The 17,156-nt window shown below is 38.3% G+C and overlaps 1 protein-coding gene across 5 annotated transcripts in view; it reads left to right on the top strand.

The window, feature by feature from the left end:
• PHLDB2 (pleckstrin homology like domain family B member 2) overlaps positions 1-17,156 on the top strand; it is a 127,797-nt gene that overhangs the window by 100,322 nt on the left and 10,319 nt on the right. For 2 of the 5 annotated variants that reach the window (XM_063349102.1, XM_063349093.1), the window contains 8 exons: positions 393-482; positions 3,754-3,897; positions 4,724-4,897; positions 5,616-5,756; positions 6,330-6,429; positions 12,214-12,421; positions 15,684-15,774; positions 16,215-16,361. In XM_063349102.1, the coding sequence (XP_063205172.1) occupies positions 393-482; positions 3,754-3,897; positions 4,724-4,897; positions 5,616-5,756; positions 6,330-6,429; positions 12,214-12,421; positions 15,684-15,774; positions 16,215-16,361 (1,095 nt within the window). The remainder of the gene's footprint in view (positions 1-392; positions 483-3,753; positions 3,898-4,723; positions 4,898-5,615; positions 5,757-6,329; positions 6,430-12,213; positions 12,422-15,683; positions 15,775-16,214; positions 16,362-17,156) is intronic. The other 3 variants (XM_063349118.1, XM_063349110.1, XM_063349125.1) reach the window with 2 other exon arrangements.

Raw genomic sequence — 17,156 nt, 5'->3', positions numbered from 1 at the left:
CTAATAGCCCATGCTGGGCTACAACATGAGCTACTTAACATCAGCTAACATCTGGTTAATAAGAAGCTGGCACGAACCCTTCACGTCCGTTATGTTTTTAATCATAAGAGAAATCATGTTTAGTTCATTAAGCAGAATCAGCATTTTCAAAATGCTGAAGGAAGACCTATTTGGTTTGGCTGTGGTTATTAAATAAAATCTTTCACTAGCTTTTCATTCTGTATCTCCATTTTTTGTTCAGTTCTGCTGTGAGTGGATGAAGCTGAAGCCCTGCTGTGCAGTTTCTAACCTTCTATCCCGGCATGTTTCTTTACACGCTTAAGAAAATGGCTAGCATTTATTTTCATTTACATGGCTGTTGGTGTTTAACATAAAATGTCTGTTTTCAACAGGAAAAAGAGAATCTCTGTAATCTGGAAAAGAAATATTCCACACTTTCCGGAGGAAAGGGATTTCCTGTCAGTCCCAATAGTCTAAAAGAGGTAAAGAGATTTGCTGCTTCTTACTTTACAATAAGTAACTTTCAATAATTTTAGTGTTTAGTGAAGTCCTATTCATACAATTTTTTTGACATGTGATGAAATTACTTTGTAAAACTATTCATGGAAGTCCAAATGCATGGGTGAGCAAAAATAGCTTCTCTTGACATTTTCCCAGATGTGACTGGTATCGCCTTCATCTCTTGCCTGGAAAAATGATCATTTTTAGGGGGAGGGAGGAGGGATGGTGTGTGCCTAATTTTCTCAAAATAGACAATTAAACCTCATTGAAGTGAAGAATGAGGTCCAGGAATAACTGTTCAAATACAAATACAGTTCAGTCTTATTTTTGCACTGCAGATTTTATCATTGCCTCACCCCCCCCCTTTTATTCTAAGGCTCTGTAGTAAAGTGTGACAAGCATACATTTTTGATCGTTTTAAAAAGCATCTAATTGAAGACTTCAAGCTATCTTGATTGTGAGATACCTATTGAGCTATTTATTTAACTATTTTGAATAGTTAAAGGTGCCAGATATTTTTTGCTGCAAAAAATTGAGTTAGTTTGGGTAATGCATAATGAGACCCAGAGCTTACCTGCAGTTGTCAAGACTTCAGAACTTTAAGGATACTGCTTTAAGCCTCAAGGCCCATGAGCAAGGTCGGTGTAAGGTAAGCCACAGTCCATCACAAAGATTCAGTCAGCACCTATGCTATTAGCATTAACTCCCCATATTTATCTTCTTGATAAATGACTTGACTTGATGAATCTGCGAATTGCAGATAAACATGAAGTTACAAATGGAGAAGTGGAAAATCTAGCATTTAAAATACACTGACAGGTATCTGTGGCTGCTTCATTAACTTCTGCTTAAGAGGCCTGACCGGACTTGCTAGATATGCTTGTATCGAAGCCCTGAACAAGGTCTGCCACATCTAACTATGTAGGAAGTTTGGCTCTTGAAGTCTAAAGCAACCACATGTCTTCTTGACACCTGGGAAATGTGGTCTTGCTTATTTGGGCTCAAAGTTCCTGGTGGGCCCAGGCAGCCTCCATCACATGCCAGTGGGGTTGAGCACCCTTCCTCACTGCAAGCCATGTTGCAGATACTTAGACTTCCAGTGTCCTAGGTGGCACTCTGATCTGTGCATCTGATCTCCCACCAGGACATCTGGCAAGTCTAAGCTTCATTCTTTTTCATTTTGAGGTGGATCTGTTCATTCTCTCGTTAGAGAGTGGGTGCTATCTCTGATTTTTGTCTTCATATCCACCTAATGGTTTGCTTAATTACAGATATTTCAAAATGCAACTACATTAAGTGAGCCTGGCACTCTTTTTATTGACATGGGCTGTTCAGTGGCGTGGTTCTGTTCACTGCAGTGAAGTCAGTTAGGACTTACTCTAAGGTAAATGAGAGAAGGAACAGCCTGGGTTAATCTGTTTCATGCTCAGTGTCCCCATAGGCTCTGTCGTATAAAAGAAATGCCTTTCCTTGCAAGGTGTTATGTTTGTTTCAGTCCAGTTTATTTTTTCTCTGACTGTTCTGGCACCTTTAAAAATCAGGCACCAAATGATACACAGGCTTAAACAGGCTCCCTGCACACGGAAGTTCATTTCGTCTATCCGTTGAGTTTGTGGTCCAACATTTCTGAGCCACTCCTCAAAGTGCATATTTGTAACTCTCATCCATCGTGAAGCTTACTCCCTGCATCTGTAGCAATAGAGAGTAACACAGCCTCACATAAAGAGGCAGGATGCTTATCGCACTACTTAAATAAACGAGGAAAATCAATATTGTTTAAAAGTTCAGCATTGACAAAATGACTTGGATGCCTAATCTGACTTGAAACCATTTATTTAATCTAATGTAATAGGGGCCTGAGCTAATGCACAACACAGTCATTTGTTATTTGCTTATTTTTTTAACCCCCTTAGTGAATCCCCCCTGGGGTCGTGAGTCTAAACCAAATGTTTTTTATATAATGGTTTTTATATAATTTTCCAGAATTGTGTATGTTTGAAATAACTGATAAAATACATTGAAAATTATGCCCATAGATAATGGCATTGGTATATTTTTTCCAACCTGCCTTCTATGACCAGTGCTAAAATTATGCATTTTTGAAAAAAAGAAATACAATAGCAGCCTGCATCTTCTTTTACTGAATTGCTAAAGTATACATACTGGCATGTCACAGTAATAGAGACATAGCCCCTCCAACACCTTCTCAGTTTAAAAGCTGCTTACCATCTTGATTTAAAAATCAGCATATTTCTATCTCATTTTTATGACATTGCTTCAGCAGTAATTTATTCTTCCTTTTGTGTAGCCATGTTTTCTAAGGATAAGGAGTCAGGACATTTGACTTTTTTACAGTTCGGCATCCTATACACCAGGGATTTGAATCCATATTTTATTTTTTAAATAACATTTATTCGGTTAACACCAGAACACATGCAATAATTATATTCTGCCATTATATCTCAAATCTGCTTGCATAAAATCTTCTCTGCAGGCAGAAGCACGCTCTGCCTGTATGAGGCAGAGTATAAGGTATATACAGGTATATACAGACATACCTGTATAAGGTATGTCTGTGCCTTTCCTCAGCCTGCCGCCTCCTGTGTTTGTTTTTTTTTTTTTTTTTAAAAAAAAAAGACAAATTGTAGTGGCTACGGGGCTAACACTAACAGCATCTTACCCAAGTCTCCTGGTAACACCTAAAAGTTAGAAGGAACTTCCAAACACTGCAAATGAAAGGTGCTGTGTCAGTGTAATTTACAGAGTAACAGTGGTATTTCTTTATGTAAGTTCTTCCCAGTTCTGTTAGTTATTTGGTTTGCTTAAACTAGCTTAAAAGTTAGACAAGAAACAAATCAGGGTAAGTTATTTTATTTAAACATGGGGAGGGTGGTGGGATAAAAAAATGAGTGAATAAAATTTGTTCTTTCTTTTCCTCCAATCTGCTTTCCCCAGAAAGAGGTACTTAATTTCTAAAGGGCATTTATATTTTCGTAAAGACTTTTGGTCACTTAATGTACATTTGCTTTTTGATCACACCAATGTATTTGTTTAAATGAAGAACAATTTTCGGAATCCAAGTATTCAACATTTGAAAAGCTTGACGATAATTTTATTTATGATGAAGTATTTCAATGATAACAAATATTTGGCTGTATCACTCTAAACTAACTTTCATCGTACTGGATACATTAATACTCTTGCACGTCTTTTGGCTTTTGCTCCTTTTAACTTCTGAATTCCTCCTTTTAGGGCTATATCAGTGTAAGTGAAATTAGTGAGCTGTATGGCAATTCCACGAATCTATCCCCTTCCACCCAGCCCCCCACAGATGCTGAAGCAGTTGCCACTGAGCCTTCCACGGCTGTGCTGACCAGCCAGCCACAAAATAAAGAGGTTTGTTTGAGAGACATTTCCCTTTGTTTGCACTGTTCTTTCATGGCTGCCTTTTTACTTTCTTTTTATTTTTTTTATATATTTTTTGGTAATTCAACGTGTAACAAATTGACCCTAAGGCAAACTGACGTCTGCCAGTTACCGAGTCAGATAACGATTTCATAGTAAAGCTGAAGGACTACTCCAGTTGTAAACTGTCTTTGATGATGTAGAGGGGACTTCAAAGGCCAAAAAACCTGAACGCTTATGACCCAAGCAGCGATAAGTGACAATCTTTGCCTGTCAGACAGTATAAAGTAATGCACCCTTGGAGAAACGGTCTGCGGACGCGTTTAGTATTACTCATTCAATGGTGCTTAGAGGTTAATTTTCTATGTTTTGTAGCTTTTTTTTTCTCTCCTGTGATGTGGTAGAAGTGTATCTTGAATATTTGGGGGAGATGTGTAGCTTCTAGTTATCTTAGCTGTTTCATGGAGTCTGTCCAATCTGTGTCTTGTAGCTTACTCTTTCTTTTTCTTCATTCTTTGTAATGTTTTTGCCTTTGTAATGCCCAAAGCAAACTTTGAATAAATCCCCTGTTAAAGGAATGGAATAATCTTATGAATGTAAAGCCACTTACCTTTGTGTTGCAACTGGGTTAGAAACTGGCATTTCTCTACTGCTTCTGGTAGTTAAATACGCCTCGAGAGTTGCAACACAACACATCTCCTTTCCCGCTAAACGCTCCAACAAAACACAGTGCTAAAACTGCAGCTTGTATGTGCCGTATCTTCTGAGCGATTCCAAAAAGAAAACTCTGTGTGTAATTTCTCTTTTTTCTATAAAGCTAAGATCACCTCTCTGTTCTGGATTTGTGTTTCCTCACTCTCTTTCTCCTCGCTCTATTGCTCAACTTCCATCAGTCCATTGGCCTGAGGTCATGGCTACTCATGTAGATCCTATACCTTTATCTGATACACCTCCACCTCTGCCAGCTAAGAAACACCGCAGGCAACAACAGGTAACAGATTCAAAGCTGACAACTTGGGATTATTATTTTTGGTTGGTTTTGTTATGGAGGCCATGAAGCTGATCTGTGTGTGAAGTTTTTAGAGTGATGTGATGGATCATAAGTTGATCGTGCTTGCGGAGTGTCGCACTTAAAGGCACTGCTCGTTTTCAAAATAAGCACAATGCATTCTAGAACGTTACTGAACAAAAATTCTCCTTATATAAACAATCCAGAGGCAAATACTAATATTTAGGAGCCAATCTAACTGTAACAAGACTTGTGTCAATAAAGTACAGGTGGCTACATTTGAAATCGTAAATTAATTTTTCATATACATTTGAACAATGCCTCTCAAAATCTGTATCAGTTTTAAGCCACCGATTCATTAAAGTAACTTGTAAATAAATGGTTTTCTTTGTAATTTGATTCCACTTGTACACTAGACTTGAGCATTTGTTCTTTTTTTTTTTTTTTTTAATTAGGTAGAGGGACATGTACACAAAATGTGCACATAAATTTAGTGTATTTTCTTAATCAGCATGATTTTAATGTGATATTTGTAGAAATTCTGGAAAGCACTGTGAAGCAGGAGGTACTCTGTATTTTAGATTTCGTTCTTTCCAGTGAAGTTCCCAGACTATCACCTTCAGTATATTCCATATAGAGCATAACTGAGCAAGTAGGTCAATTCATTTTGTCAAAACTGTGTAACAAATTACATTTGAAGCATTTCAGAAACCTGGAAGAGCGAAAGAAGCAGCACAGGGAATGCATGTACATGAGTGATACTTTACCTCGCAAGAAAACGACTCCGTCTGTATCACCGCACTTCAATAGCTCTACGCTTGGACGAAGCGTTACATCTAAAGTACGTAGTTGCATGCTATTATTAGCCTTCTAACATCTATATACAAACTTATATTATGTCAGAGATAAGGCTGGGTAGCACTGCAAGCTTTACATAATCCCCCAAATTCACATCTGAAATTGACTTTGAAAGAAATTCACGTTTATTAACATGGGGGAATATACATGAAGCCTTTATTTTGACCTCTGGAAATGCCCTGCTGCAATAGTAATCATGCATTTATGATTAATATATTTCAAGGATTGTATTTTCAGGCTAGTCTAAATTGATTCTAGAGACACAACAGGTTGTTTTCCTTCCTACCTAAGGCCTCTAAATGGGAAAGGTTGTGCATAAAGTGAAAATACTCTTTATTTGCAACCTCGTAAATCAACAAACAGCAGCAAGGTGGAGATATTACTTTGGAAACAATTTGGTCTAACAGAGACTTTGCACAACTAAAATATCCACAGCTGATTGATATGATGTGACATTGATACCCATGACAAAGCAAGTTATTTTACCATTAGTTGCTGATACAAAAACCAGTCCTGAAGTATAGTTTTAAGCACATATTTATAAAATTTCCTGCAGGGACATTTACCATTAGGACAGAGCAACAGCTGTGGCAGTGTACTTCCTCACTGCCTGGCAACCATGACCAAAGAGTCAGAGTCGAGACGGATGCACAAAGGTAAGACCTTTTTATTTGACTGACCTATTGATTTGCTGTTAAAAGTCAGTGTTCAATTTTTCAAAAAATAAGTCTGAAACTGGTGTTGCTATAATCAACAGGATTGTAAAAATAGAAGTTTCCTTCTTGGTGAAAAAAGCAAGCTCTAAATGCCATTTGCAGATATCGGCAAAATAAGATGGTAAGATTATGATGTAGGTGCACAGGCGGTTTTGAAGTATGTGGCCATCAAATATGCTCCAGTAAACAAGAAAAGTATATTGAAAAATGCAGATTGGTTTAACAGGGTAATTTCTAGGAGTGGTTTTGAGGCAATATATTAAAGATATTACATGTTGTTTTCTATTTCTTCCTTTTTTTTTTGGGGGGGGGGTGTAATTCTTTCTGCGTTGTGGTCTTAAAAATTGTTTTTCACAGGCATGTATTTTTTGCCTGGACAAAGTAACTCCCTAGACAGAGATACCTTTGCAAATCTGTAATGGTGCTATTGTAACTGGTCTTAAATATTTGGGCCACAAAATAGAAAAGGAAAGAGTTGTGCTGTCGTGTTCTGCATTTTTGTAATAGGGACACGGCAATTCTGGATCCAAAAGTAAGTTACATCTTTGAAACACTGTCCTGTAGGCTATAGGATTCTGTGCCTGTCGTTTGTGGACTTGGATCGATACACTTAATTTCTGCTTTAACGAGATGCATTATTCATAAGTGTCCCATCTTCACATGGAATTGCTCCTCGGTGACATCTGTCAGTTTCTTTTCTTTCCGGCACCTGCCTCACTGTTACCAATAGTGCAAGAGGTCCTTACGTAGAATTGCACTGACTAAGCCCAAGCTGAGATGGGATCCATCCTGTTGTTAAAGGACGTGTCAGAGCTAGCAGCTGGTAAAGGTCGAAGGGCCCAGCTGAGGTCAGCCATATGCACCAAGATGACTCAACACAGGGATGGAACAAGCTTGCTGAGAAGGGATCATGACCTTCACTTTACAGAGCTGATCCAGTTGTGATTTGCTGGTTTCGAGCTTTAGTTATGCATCAGGCCTTCCACAAACCTGCCACGTTGTGGCTAACTTGTCCTGAAGTATTTCACACGTCATACAAAAGGACCTTCATACTCAGCTTGGAAAGCTTTGGTGTAACGTGTGTGCAAGGGTGGAATAGGTTGCAAATACATTCAGACTCATTGTTATGCTCTTATGCAGAAAACACAGTCTGAAAAAAATCTTATCTCAAATCATCTGTTAATAATAACAGCTTATCTGAAAAATCTGAGTAAGATTTTCTAGGAAATCAGTGGAACTCTGCAAATGGATAGATACTGCTTATACTGATAAATATGTACTCACTTCTCTTCCCACTCCAAAAATTAGTTGTTCACCTAAAATAGTTGATGACTAGATAAAAAGTCTTCTTGACTTGTCGTGTGTACGGAACCACTGCTTGCTTTCCTTGCGTTTCTTTTCCCACTTGACAGGCTTTTCACTCCGTCAGTTTTCTGTGTTCAAGGTGATGTATTGCAGATGACATGGGGGTCTCAAGTCACTGACAGGTTGAGCATACAGCTGCACCAGCTGCGTTGGGGCTGGGTGTGCTCAGCTCGGTGGAGATCCAGGGTCCCACATGATAAATGCCTTTTCATCCACTCTGGAGCGCTGGCTATCATGCGGTGTCCCACAAACTGCTATACAAAGAGGTATTAGCGGGATTAGTAGCTTACCGTGTTCCTTAGGGCTTAAAAGTATCGAGCGAACTTCTAGGCCAGATGTTTTGGCGTGTTTATATAGATCTGAAAAAAAGTATATTCAGCGGTGCCTGGAGGAAGAAGTGGCAGCTCAGCTAGTTTGAAGATATTATCTGAGAACCATCGCTAAATTAGTAATGGTATAAAATGAGTTTTCTCTAATTTGCTTTCTCCGGTTTTTTCTAATTTCAGTCCAAGAAGGTAAATGTAAAAGTCTGAGATAAAAAAATTCAAAGTAAAAAACGAAGTCAGGAAATTAAGAACAGACACTTAAGTTGCAACATGGATTTCAATCTCTTTGTCTTTGTGCAGGAACAGGTAATGTCTCTGAATAAATTTTAGGTCAGAACCAGTAGGAAATATTTTAGGAAAGATTCTGAAGTACTAAATAGTCTTTATTGTAGGATTACCAAAACTGCGTTCAGTCAGTCATGTGAGTTCAAGAATTGTTCTTAAAAGAAACAGTCACTGTTGGTAATCATAGCCCGAGTTAAGAGCAACTTATAAAATGTTTAAGAGGATGCATCTTTGATAGAAATCATTAGTGGAAAAAGCTAATTCTTAGCAGCCACTCATGAGGTATCTTTAAAGGACTGTATGTATAAAATCACCTCCTGTGTACATGCCTTTGTAAGCAAACCATGTGCAGAAAAAAAAAAAAAAAAGAATGAAGAAGCTGCTGTTTGGTACCATCTAGAGACCTCACTCTGGGTGCCAGAAGCCTGCGCAAGGACAGGCAGGCGCGAGGAGGGAAATATAGAAATACTGAGGGCAAGGAATATATGTACAAACACATTATAAGCTTTTCAAAGCAGTTTGCCTTTTTTTTTTTTCCCCCGCCACTCTTTCTCCTACCGAACTCAGGAAAAAACAGAAAAGGTATTAAAATATCCCTTTACCTGGCTGTATCTATCATTGTCATGTTTTGGCAAAAGTACTGATTGCATCAGCACTGTCAAGTTGTTCCCAAAATCTTGGAAAACTTTTAAATAATTGTAAAATAATGACAGCCCTTCAAAAACTCTTTTTTTCCTGCTGTCAAATAACCTGTCACAACACAACTTCTGATTAATGCTAATATCTGCAGAGCTACAGCTTTCTGCAGGCCTAATTTGTTGCTGCTTTGCTCATAGCCACACAAGTAGAGCAGAAAATGTAGAGATCTTTGCAGATCTGTGGGTGACAATGACAAGGTAGACAGACTTGGGCTTCCTACTTTGGCATGTTTCTATACAAAAAATGTATCTTGACATGTTAATGTCAATCTTTAAAAAAAAAAAAAGAAGAAAGAATGGAAATAAAAGAAAATATCGTGCCGTGATCTTTTTTATGAAGCGCTATTTTTTTAACATACTTGACAGTGCCACTTTTGATAACAGTTTTCACCTGTAGTTCTGACCTCACCATAATTTTGTGGTGGTATATCTGTTTTTTGTGGTTCTGCAATAACTCTTTTGGATTTTTTTTTTTTTTTAATGATACGGCTTTACGGATATTTGCAATGTTTTGCTCAACAGCATGGCTGTTAACAGCATTACGTTTACTGCTTTACTACAGAGAATACAAGCCAATGCAACAAGCAAGAACCATTTTAGCTCTTGTATCAGCTTAGCCTTGGCTGATACAAGTCTTGGCTTGTGGGAAACTTGTAGTGAAGGGCTGGATCTTACGAGGAGTCTAAGATTCTTAAGTGCGTGTTCTGTGAAAAGGCACTTGGGCAGTTGAAAATTGCTCACGCAACAGCCTGTGCCTGCGCGACATGTAAGTGTGGCTGTGATGGAGGCAGGCTGGTTGTGAGCCTTCTTGCTGTCAGTACGCAGCTGATCCTGAGCTCTGAACCCCCCCTGGCTTACGGCATGAGGAGAAAAGGAGAACATCACATTACGCTTTGTTCCTGTGAATGCCGCTCATTTTGTGACCTAACGACTGTATGTTTCTTGGAGTGTTTAGTTATGTTTGCATGATTACATAAATTTAACTGATAAATGGGTTTTTTGTCTTTTTTTATCATGAAAGCTGACTTCCCTTTAGGAGTGTGTTTGTAAAACTGCTATGTTCCCCTATGCCTTTTAAATGGGTTTATTTTTCAGTGAAATACAATATGGAATTAAGATTTCTGAGTAGTCAAAGGTTTTGCAAAGGGCTCAATAGAAAAACATGTATTTGAATAAAGTTTTCTTTAGTAATTTGTTTTTTTCTCTCTTTCTACCATGAATAATTGATAACTATTTCACAGGAGCAATTAGTCATTCCAAAGGTTCGAGTATGAAAGGTAATTGCTTATCTGCAATAACAGCAGCATTTGCCATAATAATGCGGGAAGAAAAAGACCCCAACCTGCACATGTGAATCAGTAACACCTGCGTTGTGTGATGCTATTATCTATGACTGCTGAGGTGTACTTGTGTCCCTTTTGTTTCTTTTACTAATCAGTGCAATTGAATTTTTACTGAAATCTAGTGTTCTTTCAAACGGCAAGTAACATCCTGCTAGTTCCTTAGAAACCAGCTTTAATTGTCTGCGAGAAAGCTTTGTATGGCACGGAGGGAAGTGAGGAGAAAAGAGGAAACTATCTGCCTTGGAAATGCTTGTAGGGCATGATTTCCTTAATAATATGCTTTAATGATTCAGCTTCAGTCATGCTTTTCAGATACCTTTGGGAGAATATTATAGCCTTTCCAAGGCAGAGCTGCAGTTGTTGGCTCCCTGAACTGGGACTGTCCCCACTCCAGCATGGCAAAAAATACCAGGCAGTAACCTTGTATGTGCAGATAGAGAATGAAAATAAGGCAGGAACATATTCCCACTTTAAGCGTGTTTTCCTAACATCAGTGTCTTAATGGTGTTTGGTAAAAAATGTTATCAGGCCTTTGTTGCATTTGTACATTTGTCTGCACTTTTCCTGTGTCTGTTTATCTTAAACATGTGGAATGTCAGTGGCCGGTTTCCTGTGCGAACGGGAGGTTTTCATGTAGTCTAACAGTCCTTCCTAATCTGCAGCTCTGCCACCATCTCAGATTTTGGGTCAGGAATGCTGAGCATCAGAGGTGTGAGAGTGTCTTACTTCTTGCATTGACTGAAGGAAAAGATGAGCAGTGCAGTTGCATTTGTAATCACACAGATTTAACAAACCTTAAAAGGGCACTGTAGAATAACTCCAGCAGTTAAAACGACAACTGTCATTATACTCTTCTCTTCATCAGGCAAGCTCATCAGCCTCTCTGGAAGTCTGTGTAACTACTGCTGCATTATTTACAAAGAGCGATGGAGATGTGAGATAAAAATAATTCTGAAGAAATATTTTATAGGAGACGTAGTCAAAGTTCCCTGTGTTCAAGAAGGATGGCTTTCCAGAAAGGATGATTTTGTGGAAAAATAACAGCGCAAAGAACTTAAATGTTGCATAAACCTTATTTTTCCTTACAGTCATTGAGCTATAGGGATCTGCATCAATCATGTAAGGTGAACTGCAGTTTCAAAACTCTAGGAAAGTACCTCTACATGAATAACTGTGATGGTGTGACAAGTAGCCTATATTATTTCACCTGAAACTAAAAGCCCAACTTGGAGTTACCAGAAGGAAAAGTTCCCCAAACAGACAAAAAAATTTCCACATTCAGTAAAATCAAGCAAACAAGTACTCAAGACCATTGAATATCAGGACTTTTTTTTTCTCTTTAATTTAATCAGTGTCAATTCCTCAAGATCCCTGAATTTAGCTGCTTTACTTTCCAGAGTAGGCCCAATTTTAAAATGAAAATTTCATTAATTCATATTAAATTTTTATAATACACATACAAGGATATATATTGAAATGCCAGCCATACTAATCTGCACATATTTGTGTCCATCATAGATTAAACAGGTATCTAAAGGTTTTATTTCAGTTATGATTAACTTGTGAAATTAACCGTAATATTGCAGTACCTTGGTCATAGTGCAGTTAAGACTGAGGTGATGTTCAAAATGCTTGTGCTGCTAACTTGTTACGTTCAGGTCAAAAAAAATCTCTGTATAAAATGAATGTTTCCTCCTTATTCTGTAGGGTATAACCATCAACGTATCTGTGAAAACCAAAGGCAGAAGTCTCCTGAGTTCTACAGCAGAACAGCATCCGAATCGAATGTGTATTTGAATAGTTTCCATTACCCAGATCGTAGTTACAAGGACCATGCCTTTGATACACTAAGCTTAGACAGTTCTGACAGTATGGAAACAAGCATATCGGCATGCTCGCCAGATAACATTTCCAGGTAAATCATCCTTCTTCCTGATGTTGTAATGGTCATGGGGTTATAATGAAGAAAAAGAGTATGTACGTGTTGATACTACGGTAATATGAATGCTGCTAACTGGTTAAGAAAATATACAACCATTAGACAGGCATAATATTTAGTATTTTTGTCTCCCTTCATCATCAGTTTTAACTATCATCTCATCTGTTTATTTAAAGAGGGAAAATAAAAATATGGAGAGGCTAAGTGATAACGTTGAAGGCCACAGAGAACTCAGTGTCAGTCCTGAACTGAAAGTATGAAGTCATTGGTGCTCTTTTCAGAGTGGGTAACACCTGAGCATCCTTCCCTGGTCACTAGATACTTCCTGTGATAGGAAATTTCTCAAAGACATCTGCCGGCAATGAAGTACACTTCTTCTGCATGTCCAGCGTGTTAACTTACTAGAGCCTTGCACGTTAACTTTACTAGAGTCTTATGCTGAAGCACTTCGGGCTCCTCTGGAAATCTATTTTTGCCCTTTCCCCTCCCTCTTCTGGGTCAGTAAAAACGAGATGACACTGCAAGGCTCAGAACCCTCGGCTGCTTTTCTCATCCTCAGAGGCTGTCAGCTCAGACACCGCTCCTCAGATAAAAGGAACATCAATGATCTGTGTTAAAAGAAAAGTCCAGCTGAGTCTCAAAATTGTGTGCAAACAATTTTCTTCTGACGGCCTGGTTTTAATGATAGCGCTTTCATTTCTGCTCACAGTCCTGCCCCAGCAGTTTCACAAGCGTAAGTGGGGGCTGATAATTAAGTACAACATTGTCAGAGGATTAAGAATCCCCTGTGAACACAAGGACAGCTTTTTTGGCTAGCATGTTTTGTTTTATTCAGCATCTGTTTCCTGTAACAGGGTGTCAGCCCACTGATTTCCTCTTGTAGTCTTTATCGCGGCAATGTTAAGGGTTTCAGAAAATATCAGTGGCACTGATTCTGATGGATGGTGGTTCTTTGTTTGGTTTGGGTTTTTTGGGGTTTATTTTAAAGTAAAAACATTAGGACTCGGGTTTTGAGGATTTTTGTTTTAAGTAGATACACAGTTGGCAAGTTTCTGATAGCTGGAGACAGGCTGGGAATTAACTCTTATCTCTGCAGTAATCTAACATGGTATGAAATCTGTCTCTTTTTGACTTGCTACTCTAACCATTTTGGAGGAAGATGGCGTGTGTCTGAGCTACCTCGAGGCCATCTCATGGAATCTCCAGCCCGAGACTGGGGAGCCCCCACAGCTTTTGAATTTCACTGGTGCTGTTTGCCCATCTGTCTCCCTCTGTCTCTTCTGAAACTTCCAGCCAATGCCAGAATAAAAAAAAAAAAAAATCCCAAACAAAACCAAACCCAAACAAATCCAAAAACCAGAAAAGGGCCCATTGCAACAGATGTTTTCGTTTCTCAGATGGCAAAGAAAGATTGGTGTGGGAAGAAAAGAGCACGGGCTGATTTTGCTAAGTCTTGGAAGACAGGCAGTTAATTTTCCTTGACAAAACTTCCCTTAAGCAAAATGAATTCAGAGTCTTTTAGATGGTGTTTGAGAATCTTTTTTAGCCTTATCAGACTTTAAAGGAAAACAATTTGTCTTGCTTCGTTTTGACACATTTAAAATATATAAGGTATATATTGCCTTGTATAATGAGAGAGACATCTGTTGGTTTTTTTTTTTTTGGCTGGAAATGCATAAAATCTGGCTGTTCTCAAACCACAGAAGAAACAGAACCACTGTGGTCATTCAACTCACCAAGTAGTAGTTGTTTCAAGATTCGTTAGCAACTTACTTTTTCGTGGTTGGGGTTTCAGAGATTATGATCTTATTCTATGCATTAATTTCAGCGAGCAGGATAAGCAAATCAAGGATGAAAGAATATAACTAAACTGAAGTATTGACATGTTTTATATGGGAAAACCTAATGCAATTTATGCCTCGCTGCTTTTACTGAAATTTTTTGATCTAGATTTTCTTGGCCTATCAACTAAACGTAGTGTGGCCAAATTAGCCTTAGGCATCTTTGTCAGTGGCCCCTTTTTTTTCAGAGACAATAAGCTTTTAGAGCTCAGCTAGATTTCAGATGGATTATACCTTTTCTGCAAGCTTGGGTTAAATAAGTTACGGGTTTGTTTTTTTTTTTATTGTATTGTATCTCATGAAACAGATCTCCAATATCAGACAGAGAAATGTCTTCTGAAGAATGTCACTTCTGACAAAAATTCTGGCCTTACAGACATACCCGTCAGAGGCGTGCTCAGAAAGTGAAGGATGTTGTTCTTACTGTTTTTTTTTATTTCCCCCCTTGCCCAGGACACATATTTGGACTAGTCCCATTCTAGCCGTGTCCTTTCACAGTTGGTCTGTATGCTATTAAGTAGCATGAGTAGACCTGCCATCTGACACCCACTTCCACTTGAGCGGGCAGATAGTGTTTTCAGTACAATCCCAGGTCAAGTTTCTCTGTGCCCTAAACATTTGAATCCATTTTATTTCCTCGCGTTGCACTTTAGTCTAGCGGCATTATTAATGGTAATACAGTAATATTTAACAACAACCGTTTTTGTTGAACAGCGTAAGATGAAAAATAAAAGAGAGAGCATGCCATGGAAATGCCACAGTTGAAATGGCTGTTAAATTGAGCGGAAACAGAATTGTATTGGAGAAAAGAAACAAAAGAAAAAAAAGGACAGGCAAAGGTGACAGCTGTGTGGTCCTGGGCCAGAATCCAGCACTCTCTGTTATTACCCTTGTTTCTTTGTCTTGCCGGTTACTTTAACGAGTAGGTCCTTCCTGACACTGCTCTGTCACTGAATGGCCTTAATGCGTACCTCTTAATCCTCCGTATTTTTATCGAGCACTTTTTGATGATGAGCTCAGCGAGACACAAATCGGTCTAAAGCCAGAAAGACTGGTATATTCAGATGGCTACTAATGCCAGCTCTGAGGATCAGTAGTGTGTTCTCTTAGGACATGGTAACCACCTCCGTCCATATTCTGTTATCTGGGAGAAGATGACAAATCACAGGGGACGGATAAGATGCATTCGTAGGCACTCAAGTATGCACGTGTCACAACTCTGCATAGGGAATGTATACACTGAGAGTGTACCATATACTTTATACATATTTTTTTGTTAGTGCCTACTGCAGTATCAGAACAGTATCAACTCCATTCTTAAACTGTCTAATACTAGAGTGTAAACTATGTCTTTAAATACCAAGTATTCTTTTAGATAACGGATTTTTTTTGTGCAGTGCTAGCACTTCAAATGTTGCAAGAATAGAAGAGATGGAGAGACTTCTGAAACAAGCGCATGCTGAAAAGACTAGGCTGCTTGAGACCAGGGTAAGCATAATTTTACGAGTAAAACTAAGAGTGGGCACGTTAGTTAGATAGTATCCTCCTAAACACAACATTGGGCCCTAAATAGTTTACACCTAATAGACACTTTAATAATTACCTCTCCCCACCCCCCTAGTTTGGTCTGGTTTCACCTTCATCCACATCTTTGAGCTCATGTGAAAGAGCTGCTATCTCAGTGGGTAAGCTGATGGCAAAATCCTGTCAGAAGCTACATCAGGATTGCTCCTACCTCTGCTAGGAGAGCTGCTTAAAAATAATGTTACTTTCTAAAGTGTTAATATTTGCAGTTTTGATTCCAATTCTCAGTCCACTTTGCTGGATATACATTTCTGCCTACTTAAGAGGCAAAAAGGGATTTAGTTCTAGCTTATCAGCTATAGTTTCACATAAAATTGAAGTTCTGCATGTGCTGTGGTATTTAGGAACGGGAGATGGAAGCTAAAAAACGAGCTCTGGAAGAAGAGAAGCGCCGCAGAGAACAACTGGAGAAAAGACTGGAAGAAGAAACCAGCCAGAGGCAAAAATTAATTGAAAAGGAAGTCAAAATACGTGAGAAACAAAGAGCACAGGTGAGATACGTTGACATGAAATGGTTTTTAAGTGCCAAGCTTGCCCTCAATATACAAAAAGGACTAAGTATATTTCTGACAATGGTAAGCAGAACTGCTTTCAGTTGAATAGATGGATATAGTATTTCTGAGGTGTAACTGTGCTGCTAAAACTATGTTTGGGCTCTTGGAGCCTTAGATAGATGTCTGGGTATTCACTTAAAGCTAAAGAATAGCATAGATATCTACTTAGCATCTTATATCTGAAGTGCAAATATTAATCCTATAAGGCTTGTTACTGAGTATGGGCAGAGCAGAATTTTTTAGCCTGAACAACAGAAATTTGTGAGTGTATTAATTTTATAAACTATTGGTGGGGTTTTTTTCTTTCTTTTAATACATAAAATATCTTGGAATGTGAACTGTCACTTCCAAATATTTGACTGAAAAAAAAGAAAAAGAAACAGATAAAGAAGCTTTTCCAGATCCACATCTACTCTAGAGAGGAAATAGTATTTTTCTTAATGTTACTGGGACTATACAACATGGGAAACATTATTTAATTAAAACAGTGTTACTTCCTACATCATTTTGCTTCTTGTTTGGATTTAGAGGTATCTTGAGCTTTCTTTAAGCTTAGACATCTTCCGTATTTGTTTATTCCAGTACAACTAATAAGATCTACATGGTACAGCAAATGGACTAGGCAGTCATTTCATTGTTAGTATAGTATAGCAAGACAATGTCTCCACCTTAATATATGTACCTGAGTGCAGAAGATTCCATATCATATTTGAAAATATTTTCTTTTTTACC

The sequence above is a fragment of the Chroicocephalus ridibundus genome, chromosome 1, assembly GCF_963924245.1.
Source record: "Chroicocephalus ridibundus chromosome 1, bChrRid1.1, whole genome shotgun sequence".
NCBI classification, from domain to species: domain Eukaryota; kingdom Metazoa; phylum Chordata; class Aves; order Charadriiformes; family Laridae; genus Chroicocephalus; species Chroicocephalus ridibundus.
The sequence above is the reverse complement of the archived record's forward strand: the minus strand, read 5'-3'. Positions and strand labels throughout refer to the sequence as shown.